The sequence below is a fragment of the Hydra vulgaris genome, chromosome 12, assembly GCF_038396675.1.
Source record: "Hydra vulgaris chromosome 12, alternate assembly HydraT2T_AEP".
Classification (NCBI taxonomy): Eukaryota; Metazoa; Cnidaria; class Hydrozoa; order Anthoathecata; family Hydridae; genus Hydra; species Hydra vulgaris.
The window spans coordinates 23,505,476-23,524,440 of record NC_088931.1 but is presented as its reverse complement, the minus strand read 5'-3'; the positions used below and the strand labels follow the sequence as shown (position 1 = coordinate 23,524,440).

The following is an 18,965-nucleotide window of genomic DNA, read 5'->3' as shown; positions in this document are numbered from 1 at the left end:
AACCTATTGGTCTATGTTTTTACCGTTCCCACCCACGCCCATGCCTTGTATTAAGGACTCGAGAGTAATATATAAAAAAAAGAGGTCAGATAAGCGACGTTGGTACGCGAAGAGGCATAAATATCCTTGTTAAATGCCCTTCCATGGTGCTCTACGATAAGACCGTTAGGTCTCCATGATGAATAAAATACTGTTATTTACATCAAATGTTAAAAAATGATTTTTTTCTTTTATCGCGTTTTTCTAATCTCCAATATATTTGCAATTGCTCAGCATCAAAGTTTTGATTGTTTAGATTCAATCAAATTGTTTTTGATTGTTTAAATTCAATCAAATTGCTTTTGATTTGTTTTAGTTTTTTGTTTTTAGAATAGTAGTAAAAACTTAAATGAAGATTTTATTGGCTTATTGGTGAATAAAAAGCCCTTTGAATCTACTTTTTCTAAACTCAATAGATTTCATCTGCACATAGAAAAACATTTCAGGCAGAAGTTGGTTGTCAACAGAGTAGTTTTCCCAAAATACTTCTTGATAAGGATTTCAAAACTTACCCTTATATTGGACTTGCTTTTTTGCATTTGAACAAGTCTTAAAATTTATTGTGTGTTCAGTCAAACTGCAATATCATAACGATAAAAGTTAACGTTAACTGTTTTTAGTTAATAATATAACGATTTAAGTTAAATTGTTTCCTTTTTTCAAACACAATATACAAATTATTTTAAAAAAACATGTTGTGATTTTCAGTAAAGTATGGTGCGTTTTTTCTTGATTCAGAACTAGTTCTAACATTTTCTAAATAGTTCTAACAGAACTAGAACTAAAGATAAAAAGCATGAAGTTATAATCAGGCCCATGGCCTGAAGAAGAAACTTCTTTTGCGGCCCACTGTTTTTTTAAACAAAATTTGAAGGCGATTTTTTTAAAATATTATAATTAAACACGAAATTTGCCGCATTTTTTAATATGATGTAAATGATGAAAAATAAATAAACAAAAAACATTTGGTCTCAATGATAAATATTTAATCAATTACAACTATTGTTAATCGTCTAAAAGAATGGAGACAAGTTCTAATCTTCTCTGATGTAATATTGCAAACATTATAACGACCACATCTAAATCAAAGTTATATCATTGTGGATGTACATCAAGCCAACTCAGAAAGTCATAGCTGTTCTTGTGTTGCTCTTGTGTATGAATGAATGCGTCAAAATATTTGGCTTCTTTTTGTTTCTTTTGTTATAGAAGCTTGTACCAAACCTTTTCCTAAAACCGAGATAATCATTTTGAACCTTTGCTGAAATATAACGAGCATTTTTCATATTTGAACTTAACATATTCTGTTGCAATTCCGTGTTAGAATCTCTTATCAATTTAAACCGTAAAAGAAAGTTGCCAACATTCCTAAGTTTATCTACATTTTTAAGCGTACCACGCAGAGGTATACACTGTTTTTCACAATAAATAACAGCTTTTGTTATAGATTTCAAAATTCGTGTATTGCATTTGATTCGTTCAGCAAGTTCTTTACTTAGTTGACTGTCAACTCTAAAAGAAACATTTTCAAGTGTTCATTTAATGATATGAGATTTGCTTAAGCAACGTCTGTGGTAAACTCTATTTTCATGATAATCTAATTTTTATTTAACCTTATTCTAATTATTAAAGGGTTTGTTAACAAAAGACTTGTCGTCTTTTTCTTTTAAACACAAAGTACATGAGCCGCAAAACAAATTTTGCTGTACAACAGCATGCCCAATCAACATTCGCCCATCCATTTGATCAAAAATTTTTCGGAAAGTCTGTTGGTATATTTTGTGATTTTTTTGAACTTTGATTTAAAGCTTTATAATATTTTGCTTTATGTTTTTAGTAGACGTAATGAGATTTCCAATGTCAAAAAAAAAATGAGCGTTCTCAACACCTGACTTTATTTTCAAGTGTTCTTCAACTATTTGAATATCGTTTTTTTCGATGATTACTTGTCGTAATAAAAGATGTAGACGAAAATTTGTTTGACTTTTTTTTCCCGTGAAATTAGTGAAAACTGCCTGAATTTTCCGCAAATAAGTCAGAGGAAATATCGTCTTTAAAAGATGTTGACATAAAAAATTACTTGTGATTGTTCTTGAACGCGTCTGACCGTGTTTTTTATAAAATAAGATGTTAATTGCACACATTCTTTTGCAGAAGATTTCAACTTTTTTAGTTTTTTAATACGTTCTTTCTTAGCATCACCTATTCTTTTTTGATTTATATTAAATTAAATAGATTATAAAAGTACATAGAAGTAAATACGAATGCTAAAAAAATGCAGTAAAAACAAAACGCTTGAAGAAAGTACTTCATTTTTATGCAACAAGACAAAAGTAAAACGTTTTTCTTTTATAACTGCGCTACATTCACTTTTTTTAAACCTATTTTTTTAATTATTGGTTAACGTTAGAAAAAAACAACTTAAAAGCTTTCACGCATTAATGTTGCTATGCAATAAAATTTAGTTCTTAATTTTGCAAATTATTGTGTTTTTATAGTTGGCGGAACTATAAATTTTAAAAAAGCTTGAGGTAACACTACTTTTAATAAAAAAAAAGTAACAAAACTATAAATTGAGTAAAGTTTTGAAACCGGTCTATTTTTTCAAAAGAAAGGTGACACAGGGCCGCCGAGAGCTTCAATGACGCCTGGAGCATAGTAACAATTAGGCGCCCCTACAATCATGCATATTTTTAAACAAAATTTAAATTATAAGCATGTAAAATTATACAAGCTAATAACCGCGTTTTTATTTTTTTTTTCTAATACTGTCGCTTTACATTAATATTTTCACGAAAGCATTCTGAATTAAATAACACTTATGCAGCCTATTTAACATTTACTGATTAGGATTAATAGACAGATTCTTCGAAATTAATATTAAAAATACTTTTTTCTTGCTTATTAACAAGGAAATTATTATTGTTATTATTGTTATTATTATTATTATTATTACGTCATCTAACGACAGAGATGTATCCGATTTATTTTCAACACGAGTGTCTTCTATCGGACACTCGTGTTTAAAATGAATATTCTATATATTGATTTTCAAGACAATTTTATAGCCCAATGAGCACGGGGTGTAAAAAATACACCTTTTGAACGTATTTTTTACATCCCGTGAATTGATTAAAAAAAAAAGATTGAAAATACAATCTTTTTTTTAATCAATTTTTAGATTTGCTTAAAGGTCGTTTTCCTTCTGTGGCAAATAATGGCATTGTGTTAAAAATCCGATAAGTCTTCGTTTTTCTATATGTTATTAAGATGCAAAATATCTATCATGAAGTTGTCTTCTATTTCACAAGCTTTAATTTTTACCTTTGACCTTTCAATCAGATGAAGGAGAATCTTAAAGTAACAGTTTTCACAATGCCAAATCTAGATTAAATTTTTTGAATGAAACGATAATGTACAACTTTGAAGATGTTTTTTCAAACTGATGTGTAAGGATCTTGCTGAAAAAAATACATTTACAGGTTTATCGTGATTTTGCTATTACCGTACGTTTTGCCGAAAATTCTATTCTATAGTCATGAGGAGGCATCTGCTCTTCATCATCTGCTCATCATCATCTGCTCATCATCATCTGCTTATCATCATCTGCTCATCATCATCTGCTCATCATCATCTGCTCATCATCATCTGCTCATCGTCATCTGATCATCATCATCTGCTCATCATCATCTGCTCTTCATAATGTTTCAGTTAAAGCTAAAGCAAGGCTTTTGGGCAGCAGGGATTTTCCTGCAGAAGTTTTACAATTATCTGATTATATGGTCTCTAAATGCTTGTAAAGCTTCAATCTAGCGGGACTGCACCTGTAGAATAAAAAAAGATCTTACATTTTAATTTATTTATTAAAATAATCAGTAAAAATCTCGACAGCCCTAGGAAGACACTACCCTATTCAACTATTTTTCTTAAAAAGCTACCAACAAATAATTTAAATCTTTACAATTATAGAATGTGCAAGTAGACTACTTTCAAATTTAAAAAAAATCAGTTTCTGAATGGTATACAAATGTTTCACTCAGTATTGAGCCGTACCCAATATTGAGCAGCACACCCAAGTAATAATGAACCCTTTCTTTTTGTCAGCCCTGGCTACAAGACCTAATGATCTTTTCAAAAAAGGTTTTGAAGAAGCAGTTGATAAAAAAATTCGGACGCTGACTTCCTTACCAATGTTTATGTCTAGAACGGGTTTTGAACCGTTGACTTTTAAATTCTAGGGTGATTGCTCTAACCACTAGGAAGGCAGCTTTTACTGGTTATGTAAAAGTCTTAACTACACATAAATCAAAATAACTATATGTAAATCAAGAAAAATGTAAAATTTATCGTTAAATAATCAGAAAAAACTTTTTTGTTTGTTTATTATATTAAAATTTTTAATTCGTTTTGAATAGTATATATTTTTAAAGAAACAAAAATTATTTTCCATAACGAATAGTTTTTGTGAAAATTTAAAAAAACACTCTAAAATTAAAAATTAAAACTAAAAATTAAAATTTGAAATGTTTTAAAAAAATCGTTTTTTGATTTCTACCAACATTTAAAAATGGAGAATAAGTACACATTGAAAGTATATTAGTTTTTTATTGTTTTCTGCTCAAATTACTGTTTAACAAATTAGTCTTTATTTTTTTTCAGTAAAATGATCGGATGTCTTTTCTACATTTATTTAATCTAACCTAGCAATTACTTTTATCCAGGAAAATAAAAGTTTTTTTTTGCGTGTATTTCGTTTTTTTATCTGTGGTTGTGGTCAAACCTGTAGTCAAACTTTTTTTAAATTTATCTTAACCGCTAACAGCGATCAAACTTTTTTGCAAAATAAATATATAAATTTTAAGAGCATTAACTTTTTAATTAATAAAAAAAAGGATAGGAAACATTTATCGTGCATTTATCGACAGAGAGTTTTCGTGGAGATATCATTTAGTCAAGATTTTAGTTTTATAGACGTTAGTCGTCCTATACATCATCAATAACCAATAAGAGTTTGGTTTCCAAAAAGTTTGCGTTTGCATTTTGCCTAGTATCCAGCTGCCGTTGTCAAAAAATTTAGTTTTAATTAGTTTATACCTAAAATTTTTATCAATATTAAAAAAAGTACTTGTAATTAGTTTTGATTAATTAATAATAAATTATGGAAAAACGGAGATATCAATTAATCAATTTTTATTCGTTGATTGGTTAAATGATTTGGTTTTCTTTCCTATTGAAACGGAATAATGACATATAGGTGACGCAACTGTTTATAAGTCACATGACTTGCCACAGGCTTCTAAAGCTGGAAAAACAAATTACTAAACGAAAGCAAAATTAAAGTTTAAAAAGTTAAAGTGCAAGGTTAAAGTGTAGTCGATAGTTTAAAATATAAAAATGTCTCTTTATCCTTCTTTGGAAGATATGAAAGTTGACCAACTGTCTAAGGTTAAACTTTTATTATAGTACTTAAATAGTTTAAGATCTTTATAACTAAATATAAGGTAAAAACACGTGTATTATTTATCTTAAACATTTACAAAGTAAAATCAATTAATATTTCATCTAATAATACAAATAGTAAAAAAAATTTAGGCACAGAACTATGTACATCAGCAGCAGCAAGCTTTATCCGCGTTTCAAAACAATGCATCAGCACCACCACAGGTATCTATGACAGTTAGTTGACTTCACATTTTTTAAGTGTGAAGTGTGCTTGTTTTATTGAAAAATTATTTTAAAGTCTGTTGAATTAAAAAAAAATAATATTAAGAGCTGTTTAGAATTTTCAGGGAGCAGCTAGCTCTACACTTTATCCATCGTTAGATGATTTTATGGGATTAGATCTAACTGCAAATGCAGTTCTTCAACATATGCCTGAATCTGGACAGGTATGTGCTAATCTTTTTTACAAAGATATGTATATATATATATATATATATATATATATATATATATATATATATAATAATAATAATAATAATAATAATAATAATAATAATAATAATAATAATAATAATAATAATAATAATAATAATAATAATAATAATAATAATAATAATAATAATAATAACAATAATAATGATAATAATAATAATAATAATAATAATAATAATGAATAAAATATATTTCAGACAACAGGCATGTGCAAATTAGGTGCCAGGTCCATAGTTTTTAAAAGAAAAGTATTATTTTAAACTTTGATTAAGTGAATGCATAGAGTGATTCGCCAAGGTACAAGCCATCAACTGTTTACGAAAGCATGTCTATAGTTTAAGATAATTGTATGAAAAGATGGTAATCTGAGCTCTAAAAGCATGTAAGATAAACTATCATATTTGTTGTATCTGAAAAACATTTTAGCACATTTGTTGTAGCAATACTGAAAGCATGCCATTGTTTTATCATTATAATTTTGCCACAAAGGAACACCATATAAACAAATGCAATATGCTTTAAACAGTTTAACCTTCACTCTGGTGGAGCATAAATGAAATTGTCTAGTTAGGATATTTGTGCGTGTGTAAAGGCCCTTCACCTCTTTGATTATATCAAGATCATTGGTAAGGTCATTTTTAATTATATGACCAAGGTATTTAAAAGATTCAACAAAAGAAATTTCACACCCTGACATGCATAATTCTGGGAAGGAGTTTGATATAACTTTTGATTTTTGAGTTGGATTAAACACCATACATACAGTTTTCTTGGTATTAAAGGACATGTTAATTAAAGAAGATTCCTTATTTGTAAAGCTAATTAGTTTTTGAAGAGAAAAACAAAAAGGTGCAATTAAAACCATATCATCAGCGCAGGCTAACACATTCATAAATATACTACCTATATTACATCCAATACGAAGGTTTGATACTGATGAAATCAAATCTTGTATGTAAAAGTTAAATAGAAGTGGTGACAATATACTACTTTGACGAACCCCATTCTTAATTCCAAAACTGTTTGATTTTGTTTTCTGCCATCGAACAGACATTTGTTGATTACTATACAAAAATGCAAGCAAACAAACAAGTTTTTTGGGCAGACCAGTATCTAATAATTTTTTGAACAACAGCCAGCAATTGACACTGTCAAATACTTTATTAAAGTCTATGAAGCAAGCAAATACATGGCTTCCTCTAGATGTACTAGAAGTACTGCACAGCCTTTTTAAAATAGTTTGAGCATCACATTGTTGAGTGATTTTGTTTAAATATATATATATATATATATATATATATATATATATATATATATATATATATATATATATATATATATATATACACACATATATATATACATATATATATATACATATATATATATACATATATATATATATACATATATATATATTTATATTTATATATATATACACACACACACATAACCTGCATACACATATACATACATACACTCACACATACATACATACATACATACATACATACATACATACATACATACATACATACATACATACATACATACATACATACATATACGTACATAGGATATTACTGTCATACTGAAATTTTATTAATAGAAAAATTTAACAGAAATATTAACTAAAAGAGTACACTATATTAATATTTTTTTTTTAAACCCTCATATTTCTACATTCTAATAAAATTGTTTATTATTTATTAAAGCAAGTTATTCAATATCAAAAACCATCTCAAAGCATGGTGTCCCCAGTGACTGGACAAAGCAATATGGGTTTAATGCGTGCTGAGATCAGACAAGGTGTACGCCAAATTATTGCTTGTAAGAACGAACAGTCAAGGGTTGGTATACGTGTTCAACATATAAACAAAGGCATTTTTGTGTCATTTGTTGAGAATGGCTCGCCTGCTGCTATGGCAGGTAATATATATATTAATGTGTATTCTATTTTGAATGAGATTTTTTTTGTATTTTTACAATAAAATTTCTGACTATTATGATAAGATTTTATATAAAATTGTATTTTAGTGTTATAATATATTTTATATGTAAGTTAATTATTTATCAATTTTACTTGTAGGGTTGCGATTTGGAGACCAAATACTTCAGATTAATGGAGTAACACTAGCAGGTTTTGATCGTGAAAAGGTTATGTCTCTAATAAAAAAAGCTGACCCTAAACATATAGAATTTGCTATACGTGATCGGTTAGTAATTTTTTAAAGTTATTTTTATTTATATTAAATTAATTATATGAATTTATTATTATTTGTATATATATTTTTTAAATCAGTCTTTTTATTTTTCTTCAAAAGGCCATTTGAACGCAATCTTACATTACAAAAAGATAGTTCTGGCCATGTTGGTTTTGTGTTTAAAAATGGAAAAATAACATCTATTGTTAAAGATTCTTCAGCTGCAAGGTATGTTTATTTTATTAATAATAATTTATATAATGAATATAATTTATACAATGATGAAATAATGAAATATTTTTTTTTTTTTTTTTTTTTTTCATTTTTAAAAAACAATGTTATTTATTTTGATAGAAATGGCTTGTTGACTGAACACAATCTCCTAGAAGTAAATGGTCAAAATGTTGTTGGGTTAAAGGTAACTTTTTATTTAAGCAGTTTTTGTTTTATTTTTATCTCTATTAAAGCTCTTTAAAGTTTATATTATTTATCTCTTTATTTAGTAATTTAAAACTTTTCTAGGATAAAGAAATATCAGAGATAATGAGATTGGCTGATCGAAGCATCACTGTCACTATTATGCCATCTTTTATATTTGAGCATATGATTAAATGGTTTATATATAAAAATTTATTTATTTATTTTGTCTTTTTTGTTAATTTGAAAAAACTTAATTATAAAATAAGTTATTATGTTTTAATATGTTATTAATTCTTTTATTTAGTATGTCTGATGGGCTAGTTAAAAATAAAATGGATCACTCAATTCCAGATTTGTAATGTTAAACATTAAAGAGTACGATATTGTCGTCTAAAATCATGTTATTGGTCTTTAATAGACCCCAAAATATATTGTAATTTAATTTTTTCTTTATAGATTTGTTTATATTTTTTAAAGGCTTTTCTTTTCAAAAGTATTTGTTAATGTTTAAAGTGTTTATATACCTTTTTTACGAAAATGATTTACATATAAAATGTCATCAGTAACATTGTATTGTTTGCTCATGTAATTTTTAATGAGGTAAATGTGGTTTTAATACTATTTGTTTAATACTTAATCAAGTGTTAAGTAGTAAAAGAGTTGTAGCAATAAAAGATGTAATAGAAGGTGGTTGAACTAGTTTTTCATCAGATTTCTGTGATTTAACATTGCTTTTCAAACTTCCTGGTTTAATGCTTTCTAAGGGTTTTTTAAAAAAAATATGGATAGTTCTAATGTTTCTGCAAGCTGAGTTTCATGAGTTTCATTCCCATGTTTCATGAGTTTGTTTACAGTTTGAGGTATTGTATATAAGAGCAATTATCCACTATCAAATTTTCAATTTCATTCCAGAATAATTTGAATTTTACACTAGAATTACTAAAATTCAAATTCCAGGTATGAGCATTTTTTAAGTTTTATATAATGCAGCTTTAAGTTAAAAAAATAAACTATAAAAATTAGAAAGATTAGTGTTAAACATAGAAGTATTAATGTTTTGACTTTTAGAATACACATAGGTTACTTTTAGAATACACATAGGTACTTTTAGAATACACATATGTTTTTCTCTCCATTGGGTTTAGATGATTTTTTTTTCTGCTTTGCACAAAAATCTCGCATTCTTAAGCATTTCTTTTTTCAAACCTTTTTTCATAGTCCGTGCAAAAAAGTTTTTATCCAGCAGTGGGGAGTTTTTCTAACAATTCCAATTCGTTTATCTGAGACAGCTTTGTACTTTGAAATTAACTTCAGTTAAATTAGATTCTTTTGAATTAAAAAAAAAAAAAAGTAGCAGTTAAAATTCTTAATCATTACTCTATCTTGAAAAGTTTCTTTTGTTCTTTTTTGTATTGAGACTTTAGTCAAAAGAACTTTTTTAGGGTTCTGAGGCACTGTACCTTGTTTTGATTAACTTTATCTCTTAAGATATTTGGACTAAAAAATTACTGATATTTTCAAAAAAGTACTGTTCTTGGAAGAACATCCAATATATAATTTTTCAAAAAATCAGGTAGTTAAAAAAAAAAAAATTATGAGTAGATGCCAGAGTTTTTTTTAAATTTGCAATTTATTTTAATCCGTGTTTGTTACAGTAATTTACTGTCAATTAAGGTGAAAGTGTATTGACTGCCAAAATTATAATAGAAAGCCAAACCTAAAAAGGGAGATGAATTGCTACATTGCGAAATGGCTTCGAGAAAATGAAAGTATTTTGAATGTCATTGAGTTATTACTAATAGTCCTTTACCATTAAAAATTCAAGTTTTTAATTTTTACATCATTTTATGCAAATTATGTACAAGTTTATGATATTTGAAAAATCTTAACCAGGGTTGTTATCTGTCAAATATGTCTGAGACATATTTTCTGTCGACATAAAATATGTCCCACATATTTTCTATCGACATATTTTGACATAATTTTATGTCTGAATTATTTTCTGCTGACATAAAATATGTCAGGCATATTTTCTGTCGACATATTTTGACATAATTTTATGTCTGAATTATTTTCTGCTGACATAAAATATGTCAGACATATTTTCTGTCGACATATTTTGACATAATTTTATGTCTGAATTATTTTCTGCTGACATAAAATATGTCAGACATTTTCTGTCGACATATTTTGACATAACTCTATGTCTGAATTATTTTCTGCTGACATAAAATATGTCAGACATATTTTCTGTCGACATATTTTGACATAATTTTATGTCTGAATTATTTTCTGCTGACATAAAATATGTCAGACATATTTTCTGTCGACATATTTTGACATAATTTTATATCTGAATTATTTGCTGTTTGATATTCTTGAAGAAAAAATCAATCTAACAAATTTATTGCGCATTCAACTTAATTCACAGAGTTAAGTGAAAATAGTTTAACAAATTTGTTGCTTTTTTGCAATCAATTATGCTTTATAAAACTTTTACTTTAAACCCTATAAGCAAACATCAGTTGTTTCATAAAGGTCTTTTTCTGCCCTTTTTAGCGATGTATTATTTGATAGTATTGACTAATATTGGCATTTATTGACTTATTTATTGATTATCACTTATTTATTGATTATGACTAATATTGACATTGATAGTATTGACTAATATTGACATTTGATAGTATTGACTAATATTGACTAGTTGTGAGGCATCATTTGATAGTATTTGATAGTATTGATTAGTATTGATTAGTATTGGCGCTTTCCCTTATTAGAATGTAAAAACCATCTCAAGCTGAGTTTTTATTACTGAAAGTGGTTTTTATTAGTATGACAAAACTTAAAACTATTTCTTTGATTAAAATAATAATAAAAAAAAAACTTTTTCAGTTATTTTTAATTACTAGTTGATCCTGAAAAAGATCTCATTATGAAAAATTGAATTAAAAAGATTCTATGAAAAAAACGGTTCATAGAATTTCAAAAAATTCGTGCCAAATTAAATTCATTTAAGCTGAAGAATTTGAAATACTTCACAAAAGTTATATTCAACTCATTAAATTCATATTAAGAAGACTAACCGGTAATAATTTTTAACTAATTACGAATAATATATACTTTTAGTTATAATAGTTATGATTTATTTAACAATAAAATAATTGACAATTGCATTATAACAGCATACTTAACTGCCATAAACTTGCATAAAATGTTTTGAGTGAGATATATATTGGAATAATTATTTTTTTCGTTTTCCTTACGATTTAAAGTCAAAAATGGAGAATAATTTATTGAATGAATCAACTATTAGTTAAAAATAACTAAAAATGTTTTTTTTTAAATATTATTTTAATCAAGAGAATAATTTTAAGTTTAGTCATATTAATAAAAACCATTTTAAGTAATAAAAACTCTGCTTGAGATGGTTTTTACATTCTAATAAGGTAAATCGCCAATACTAATCCATACTAATCAATACTATCAAATACTATCAAATACTATCAAATATTATCAAATGATGCTTGAATACTAGTCGATACTCTCAAATGATACATCGTTAAAAATACATTGTCAATAGTATTGACAAAGTATTTTTAGCGATGTATCATTTGATAGTATTGACTCAATACTATCAAATGATACATCGCTAAAAAGGGCAGAAAAAGACCTTTACGAAGCAAAAGATATTTATAGGATTTAAAATAAAAGTTTTATGAAGAATAACACAGGTCAACAAAAACAAAATTTTTTTCTGGTGCCAAGAAAACAATTTGTTTTTTATGTTGGATTTCTTATTTTGATTTCAAATATGCAACTTATTTTTTACCATCACGTCAAGTTGTAAAGATATTTGGGTTCAAATCTTTAGAATTTGGGGAAAAGTCCCTAACATTGTCGAAAAAAAGTTGTTCAAAAGTATGTCAACCTGAGTTTTAAAAGAAGCGTATTTTCATAGAGATTTTAAAGATGTTATTCGTTTGTAATAAAAATAAGTATTTTTTGTATTATTGCTGAAAAACATTTTGGTGACATTTTTTTAAGAGTTTTTTTCAAATAATTTTTTTGCCAAAAAATTTTATAGAGAAATTTTTATGTTTTCTAAAATCTCTATACTATCTTCTAAAATACGCTTTTTTTGAGACCCAAGTTGACATACTTTTGAACAACTTTTTTTTGACAATATTAGGAACTTTACCCCAAATATTTAAGATCTGAACCCAAATATCTTTACAACTTGACGTGATGGTAAAAAATGAGTTGCTTATTTGAAATCAAAATGTGAAATGCAATCCGAAAAACTAATCGTTTGCTCGGCACCAGAAAAAAAAAATTTTTTTGTTCCCCTTCAATTATAATTGATTGCAAAAAAGCAACAAATTTGTTAAACTATTTTTACTTAACTCTGTAAATTAAGTTGAAATGCGCAATAAATTTGTTAGATTGATTTTTTCTTCAAGAATATCAAACAGCAAATAATTCAGATATAAAATTATGACAAAATATGTCCATAGAAAATATATTTTACATATTTTATGTCAGCAGAAAATAATTCAGACATAAAATTATGTCAAAATATGTCGACAGAAAATATTTCTGACATATTTTATGTCAGCAGAAAATAATTCAGACATAAAAATATGTCAAAATATGTCGATCGAAAATATGTCTGACATATTTTATGTCAGCAGAAAATAATTCAGACATAAAAATATGTCAAAATATGTCGATAGAAAATATGTCTGACATATTTTATGTCAGCAGAAAATAATTCAGACATAAAATTATGTCAAAATGTGTCAATCGAAAATATGTGGGACATATTTTATGTCGGCAGAAAATATGTCTGAAAATATGTCGACAGATCTGCCAGACATATTATGTCGTAACGACTCTGATCTTAACTAAATCTTTTTGTTTGGTAATGTGGCTCCAGACACAGTGACACCATCTTATGCTCAACACTTTTCTCTGTGACAAAACCTGATGGTCTTTTTTGATTATCCGTGTTCCTTGTTTTATTCTTTATATCTTAATGATATCTACACTTGTAATTTTCTTTTTTTTATACTTTTGTATTATTGTAATAAAGAAAAAATAAAAAATAACTTTGTTACATTTTTATTTTTAAACAAAGTGCTGAAAATAATTTTCATGGTTACGATCCTAGTTAAGGTGCACAGTGCCTCAAAAACCTTAAAAAGTGGCCAAAACAATATTTAATAAAAAGTAATTTTTTAAATTAAAAATTTTAAAATCTATCTCTTAAAACATAAGGGTTATTAGGGTTATTATTATATTCGTCCGCGATTGCCACGAGTACAGATGTGCTGGGACAAAAATGGATCAAATTGACCAATCAGCTCCAAGATGCCCAAATAATTCCCATTTTCTCTGGAGCCAACAACTTCATTGCTACCTCGAAGAGGGAGACCTCTCTCACAAAGAAAAGTAATAGTTGCAACAAAGCGTGACAGGACATTTCTCCAGTAATTGCGCTGCCTTAACATAATGTTGTGCAATTGCTCGTCAACTCTCCCAGCAGCAACACTTCTTTGACATAAAGTGAGAACTGATTGTATGTACTTTGCACTGATTTCATGGGATTTTAAGTATTGTGTCATATTCTTCCAACCCTTAAATCCTGAGCCAGACAACTGTGACCGGTAGAATGAAAACAAAATGCAGGGAAAGCAGTAGACACATGTCTTGGCTGGAGAATAAACAAGCCAGTCACGATCAACGATACCACTATTTGGCAAAACCCGTTTGAAGACACTAGAATTTAGGAAGCAATTCACTCTACTCTATTCCTGCTTTGTTTCTGGATAACTGTCGGCCAAGTTTCGAAAATGGATTGTTCCAAGGCTGATGCACATGTTACGCACATGATCTGTTATGTCACCAAAACTCCCAACATCATTGGGAATGGTTCCTGAACCAGTATCAGCTCTGTCTTCAAATTTTTCAGTATGTCCAAGTTCAAATGCAATTTTTGCAGCCTCTTCCTTGTGATCAATACCTACCTGAGATGTTGATGAGGATGGTGGGGAATTAAAAGTAATATTATCAGTAGCATCAACCTTGTTCGTGGCAGTGAAAAATGAATTGATTTTGGGTATTTTCTTTAACAGTTTATCTTCATCACGCATTTTCTTCTCTAATTCCTTCGCTCGCTCCCAACCACCTTTACGTATCGACATTAATCTAAAAGTAAAACGTAAAAGTGATCTTTAAAAACGTATTTTTATGTATTCAATAGCATAATTATTCGATTTAAAAATAATTGATTCATAAAGTCATATCATAAAATGATGTAAAATTTTAAAAATTGATTTCTTGTGAACTGCATGATAAGAACATACAAAACCTATATATAATCAAACTATCAGTATACCAGAAGAAAATCATTTGATGAATTTGGTTTTGAACTACCAGAATAAACACCAATTATGAATTCAGATGATGGGATTTCTAGAATGCACCCACATATAACCCAAAAACATTTCACTGTGCTGTTAAAGAGAGGTAATCCATCAATAAATAGACAAAGACTCAACTTGGAAAGATCAGAATTTATATTTTGTTCAATTAAAATAATAATTACAACAGAAATCTAACAATAATGATGACAGCATCAACATAATTCATTAAAAATTATAGATTCCTATAAGAGAAGGATTTTATTGTTTATTTCAGGAGCATTGTGTTCAAAAATTCATGCAAATTACTCACTGGGATTGATTGTTTGACTTATTAATGATCTGCTTCTTATACCCCTAGGTCACAGAACTGAAGTTCTACATGTATAGTGTATATACGTTTTCTATGTTATAGCAAGAACTAATTTGTAAATTAAAATAATATTAATTAGAATATGTAAAATGGATATGTGATATAATAATGATTAAGCATATTGTTATATATATATATATATATATGATAAAAAATCATTCATATATATATAGATAATAATGTATGATAGTGAAATTCAAAATGAAAGTCACTCAGTATAGTTGCGATACATGGATCTAATCCATATTATATTAGTGAGCTTTATTATATTAATATCAACAATAAATAAAATATGTGACAAATATGTTTCGATAGAAACATTTAAAACATGGCATGTTGAAAAAAAAAGCTATACCCAGTTCTTTCTGCAGTAAATGTGATGCTTTTTTCTTCTTTAAACCTACTAATAAATTTAAAGGATTACAATTTTATAACAATAGTTATATCTAAAAGTATATTCATTTGCTAAAACCATTAATTTTATTACTACGCTTTGTTATTGTTTACGAAAGAGTTCCACTGTTTTAAACAAATGTAATCAAATTTCAAAAATATAAAAAAACAATACTTTTCGAATATTTTAATCGAAATATTTTAAATCGATATTTTAGAAGAAAAAAATTATCACTATTAAGAATGAATTATTTACAATTTTTGACATCGAAAAATTGATATATGAAAAAAATGTGTATAATAAATGGAACAATTATAATAAATTCATCAATAAAGATAAGACATAAATATAAATTTATGTATAATTTTTTTGTGGCCTGGATTTTTATGCTGGCCTTAAGACATGTGCCTTATTTGCCTAAGGGTTAATCCGGCACTGTTGTACCTTATTGAGTTATGTTAAAAAGTGTGTCATGGATCTTAGTTATTTAAGGCTAAATTTTTATTTATTTTAAATCAAGATCAAACACGTTCTAATTTTAGATATCTAGATTTGTCTTGTGTTTGTTGGGGCTAGTTAATCAAAATGATTTGTTTTTATGTTATTAAACATAAATCTTGATCTAGAAATATAAAGTAAACAAAAGTAAAGTAAACAAATTGTTCGTTTTCTATAAATTTTTATATGCAGAATGTAACTTCTGTTATATAATACTATATTTGAATATCTAAATTAATTGTTTATATAAAGCACCTTTTGCATTGTGGTTTATTCTCCTCTAATTAAAGCTAATTACCACACGGAGACCAAATACCATGATCCTCAAAACACAGGTTCAAATCTATATATGACATCGGCCTCGTCTCCACGGACCAGAGTAACTGAGTATAAAGAAAACGGAAAATAGGAAATAATCAACTTAGAAAGATCTATGCTATCTTTGTGAAAAAAGTGAAAAGCAGACAGATTGGCCATTTAAAAAACAGAAGAACTTAAAACCACCTTCTCATTAGGTCGGACCCTATAGTATTTCCTACGAGCTGCAAGAAGTACGGCAAACAACTAACGGCTGACGTTCTTAGAAAACGGCAAACAACTAACGGCTGAAGTTCTTGCTATGGTTGTTACAAATTAATGGATAAATATTTTTTATTTTTGCTTTTGCCTTTTTTGCCGAATTTTTGTTCAAAAAACGTTCAGTAAGAAAAGCTTTTCTAACATCAATTTTTTCTTAAGAAAAAATTAAAAAGAATTTTCTAACCTCTAATCTCTTTAATCAATATTTGGTGCGGTAATTTTTATTTTTAACTTGGTTCATTAAAATTCAGCATATTGAATCGATATTGAAAACTTAATAAAATAAATATTTTTTTAGATTATAATTGTTTCTCCAAATTCGCTGTATTTTGCTAAATTTTTCTTTATAAAAGGGTGGATTCTCAAAGCAAGACATTTTTGAATCTTTTTTTTCGAAATTTTTGGATTCGAAATTCTCATAAATTCTCATAAATTCGCAAAACCGAACTCTCTTTATTTTAAACACATGTAAAACCGTTAAATACCTATTGTCACGTTTCCTGTCTAAAATACCTATTGTCACGTTTCCTGTCTAAAATACCTATTGTCACGTTTCCTGTCTAAAAACCTATTGTCACGTTTCCTGTCTAAAATACCTATTGTCACGTTTCCTGTCTAAAATACCTATTGTCACGTTTCCTGTCTAAAATACCTATTGTCACGTTTCCTGTCTAAAATACCTATTGTCACGTTTCCTGTCTAAAATACCTATTGTCACGTTTCCTGTCTAAAATACCTATTGTCACGTTTCTTGTCTAAAATACCTATTGTCACGTTTCCTGTCTAAAATACCTATTGTCACGTTTCCTGTCTAAAATACCTATTGTCACGTTTCCTGTCTAAAATACCTATTGTCACGTTTCCTGTCTAAAATACCTATTGTCACGTTTCCTGTCTAATATACCTATTGTCACGTTTCCTGTCTAAAATACCTATTGTCACGTTTCCTGTCTAAAATACCTATTGTCACGTTTCCTGTCTAAAATACCTATTGTCACGTTTCCTGTCTAAAATACCTATTGTCACGTTTCCTGTCTAAAATACCTATTGTCACGTTTCCTGTCTAAAATACCTATTGTCACGTTTCCTGTCTAAAATACCTATTGTCACGTTTCCTGTCTAAAATACCTATTGTCACGTTTCCTGTCTAAAATAAGAAAAAATTATCCAAATTTTTCTGATAAGAAACCTCCGCAAAAACAGAATTTTAAGTCTAAAATGAGTAAACAAAACAAGCACATTTTCTTCGCGGGAGATACAAATATGGACGCATTATGTTATGAAAAGTTTGCAAACATAAAAAACTTTTTCAACTTACTATTTGAATTTAATGTAATACCCACAATTTTTAAACCCACCCGCATTACTAACCAATCATCTTCTGTGATTGACAATATTTTAACAAACAGTTCCCTAAATACTAAATTTGAATCAGGCCTTTTTATTGCAGACTTTTCTGATCATTTTCCGGTTTTCCATATAGCACGCGAAGTACTATCTAATATTGACAATAAAAAAATCTTTTTGACTTACAGAAATCTTTCTATAAAAAACCTAAATATTTTAAAAAAAAAACTTCAAATAGAACGATGGGACAACGTTTATTCATCAACAGATCCTAATATTGCTTTTGATAATTTCTCAAGTACATTTCAAAATATCTTTGAATGCCCAAAAATAACAACAGAAATAAAAAACAAAGGATATAAGAATCCACGGATGACAATAACTTTAATTAAAGCATCAAAAAGAAAACAAAAACTTTACGTAAAATTTTTAAAATTAAAAAATAAAGATGATGAAAAAATCTACAAAAATTATAAAAAGTTTTTTCAACATAATATAAAAGAAGCAAAAATAAGATATTTTTCTAATCAGCTTGATAAGCATAAATTCAATATAAAAAGGACTTGGGCTGTTATAAACCAACTAACAGGAAGAGAAAAAAAGATGCATACTTGCTTACCACAAAAATTAATTTCCGATAAAAAATTATAACAAGTGAAACAAATATATGTCAAGAATTTAACAAATATTTTGTTAATGTAGGCCCCTCTCATGCTTCTAACATTGCGCAACCAAATAAAACATTTAATAATTTT

General features: G+C 27.5%; 1 protein-coding gene across 2 annotated transcripts; it reads left to right on the top strand.

The window, feature by feature from the left end:
• Nucleotides 1-5,319: 5,319 nt before the first annotated feature.
• Nucleotides 5,320-9,163, top strand: LOC100200823 (syntenin-1). 2 transcript variants are annotated; one of them, XM_065812597.1, is made up of 9 exons: nt 5,320-5,484; nt 5,632-5,703; nt 5,820-5,927; nt 7,689-7,902; nt 8,063-8,189; nt 8,298-8,405; nt 8,532-8,595; nt 8,700-8,791; nt 8,902-9,163. In XM_065812597.1, exons 1-9 carry the CDS (start codon nt 5,434-5,436, stop codon nt 8,954-8,956), a joined length of 891 nt encoding a protein of 296 aa, XP_065668669.1. In that variant the 5' UTR covers nt 5,320-5,433; the 3' UTR covers nt 8,957-9,163. The 2 variants fall into 2 exon arrangements, with proteins under 2 accessions (XP_065668669.1, XP_065668670.1); XM_065812598.1 differs by having other exon boundaries at nt 5,326-5,484; nt 5,829-5,927.
• Nucleotides 9,164-18,965: the final 9,802 nt, after the last annotated feature.